At 33.7% G+C, this 2,520-nt stretch overlaps 1 protein-coding gene across 1 annotated transcript; it reads left to right on the top strand.

Moving 5' to 3' along the window:
* The first annotated feature begins 509 nt into the window (after positions 1–509).
* On the top strand, positions 510–2,318 carry LOC18111032 (heat shock factor-binding protein). Its single transcript, XM_024607927.2, has 5 exons — positions 510–594; positions 809–862; positions 1,284–1,307; positions 1,400–1,442; positions 1,927–2,318. The coding sequence occupies exons 1-5, from the start codon at positions 592–594 to the stop codon at positions 2,067–2,069; spliced, it is 267 nt and encodes an 88-aa protein (XP_024463695.1). The 5' UTR covers positions 510–591; the 3' UTR covers positions 2,070–2,318.
* Positions 2,319–2,520: the final 202 nt, after the last annotated feature.

Raw genomic sequence — 2,520 nt, 5'->3', positions numbered from 1 at the left:
ACAATAGAAAAGTCTAAACACCTTTATTTTATTCATATTGATTCATCTACTTTTTGGACAAATCAACTCACTTACTTCGCTATTTATAAGAAACGCGTCCCTTCAAATTTTGCTAGGCCATTTAATATTAATTACTCCAAGAGTTCATGTCAATTTACAACTTTTATTCTATATATTTGTTAGCTTAAACAGAGTAATATGCTAATTGATATGTTAATAGTTTACATAAGAAATTGTGAAGAATGAATATGTATTTTAATTTTACGGAAATGAAATCCACAAATAACTTATATCGTAAAAAAAATTATAATAATTATAGTCAAAATCAAGCTCTTGATTATTAGATTGCACAAATTTTACAAGATATAAATTTAAAACAATAAAAATGTTAAGATACCGATTACTAGAGTCTAATTTTATCAAATTTAATTAATTTTACTAATTTTTAAGTTTTAATTTAACTTAACATGTTAAATAGACGTTAACATGTAAAAGTCATAAAATTTCAAGAATTAACTCGCGTTTTTTAAAATATTGCTCTGCATAGTTAAACTTCAACGGCACTAAAGAAGAACGCTAGCAAAAAAAAAAATGGTAAATCTCTGTGAATCCATCATCTCAAGCAATTTGCGCCCTTCGTATCATACTCCATTACGGTTTCTACAGTAAAAATTGAATTGCTTAAAGAAAATTGTCGATTCTGGCTGATTGTTTTCCATATTTTATTGTAACCTTGAGATTTGCGAAGAATTCTATTGTTGCAATGCGAAATTATCATATTTTAGTAAGATTTTTTACTGTTTGGCAGGATGGGCATGATGCTGATGATGCGAAAAAAAGCACTGCTGATATGACTGCTTTTGTAAGTTCTTCAACACAATTTCAAGAATATTTATTTAACCCATGCAATTAGATCAAATAAATTTATGGGTTTTTTCCGTGTTGCCTTAAGAATGATTTCTTGAGCAAATGAGATATAAAACCCGTGTTTCAGTATGATAATTCTTTTATCGTGGACTTTTATGCTATGGAGGTTGTGTCGAGTCGTGGGTTATTGCTGTTGATGGTTTGAATTTTGGATTTTGAACTGCATTTAGTTTAGTTAGTGTGTGCTAGAGCAAGGCAGCTAGGGGTATAGTTGCAAGTGCCTTTCGTTTAGTATTATTTGGTTAAATTTTGTGCCGTGCCTGTTTGTGGGAAATGGCTATAGTGGAGTTGTCTGGTTAGAGTGGTTGAAGGTGTGGCTTTGGCTTTGGCTGATCTTTTTTATCGATTTTGTGCAGGTGCAAAATTTGCTTCAGCAGATGGTGAGTTTCTTATTTGCAAAATCACTGATGATTTACATTTGACATTAGCATATCTAAGGGAATATGCTTAAGTTTACCTTTGCCTTTTGCAGCAATCCAGGTTCCAGACAATGTCTGACTCCATCATTACAAAGAATATCCTTTTTCTCATTTCATTTGCTAAATGCATAGGGTGTAGTTATCTTGAAGGGTAGTTCCGTTATTATTTGAGTAGCTTAATACTTATTAAGGGGATAAGTTTACATCCCAGTGAAATGGAATAATTTCATTGGTACTCCATGGTATTTGTGAGAAGTCTACTTGGTATTTCAGTTGGTCAATATAGTCCACTTTGGTACCCTGCAATCTCAATTGCTGTGTCCATCTGAGCTGGTCGCCTAAATCTTCATTTTGTATGGATATTATTGTGATGTTGAAATCAAAATTTTATTTATTTTTCTGGACAGAATATTTAAGGCTGTTTTCCATGCTTTAAAATACAATATTTTGAAATTTCTTATTGAATGGTGGACTTTCTCTAAGTACCATGGGATAAAATTGGTGATGCTCAGAGTATGTTGCTTAAATGTGAATATGATGCAAATGTAACCAAGCGCTGGTTTCCTTGACTGCAATGCACTCGATGAAATGGGCACCAGGATAGATGAGTTGGAACAGAGCATTGATGATCTCAGATCTGAGATGGGATTAGAGGAGGCTCCTTCTCCTTCTGTCCCTCCCAAGGCTAAGGAAGAACCCAAGTCAGGCAATGATTCGGCATAAGTTCATTGCATCATCTTTCAAAGCTATGAATTCAAGGAAATATGTAATGCAATGCTTTCTTATTACTATTCTTTTTTCTCTTTGAAAAAAGTTATGGAGAGAGCATCCAATAGCTTTTTGCCTTATTGTTTTTTTCTTTCTTTTACTTGTCCGGGAAAGGAAACGTGAGTCAAAATACTGAAATTTCTAGTATGCTACGGGAATGCTTGATGGGTTTGAGAATTTAATTTGTCTTGTGTGATTGTGCTAGTCCCGTGATCTGTGGTAGCATTTTGATTATGCAAGAGCAGGGGGCGGCATGTGCGAGTTTTTCGATTGGCTAAAAGGAGTTCATAATGAGAGGATTAAGTTCAGGTCTTCCATTATGGTGGTCCAAATTTGCTTACGAAGAATACTTGTCACTATGAGGTGTCAAGAAGTTCTCCAATATGATGGAGATGCTATTGTAACG

This window comes from Populus trichocarpa, chromosome 8 (assembly GCF_000002775.5).
Source record: "Populus trichocarpa isolate Nisqually-1 chromosome 8, P.trichocarpa_v4.1, whole genome shotgun sequence".
Taxonomy (NCBI): Eukaryota; Viridiplantae; Streptophyta; class Magnoliopsida; order Malpighiales; family Salicaceae; genus Populus; species Populus trichocarpa.
This window is presented reverse-complemented; position numbering and strand designations above follow the sequence as displayed.

Bases quoted from the DNA above. Each gene is read 5' to 3' on its own strand.
- LOC18111032 (XM_024607927.2), top strand. The intron at 863-1,283 runs GTAAGTTCTTCA...GATTTTGTGCAG, and splicing joins CTGCTGATATGACTGCTTTT to GTGCAAAATTTGCTTCAGCA. The intron at 1,308-1,399 runs GTGAGTTTCTTA...TGCCTTTTGCAG, and splicing joins AAAATTTGCTTCAGCAGATG to CAATCCAGGTTCCAGACAAT.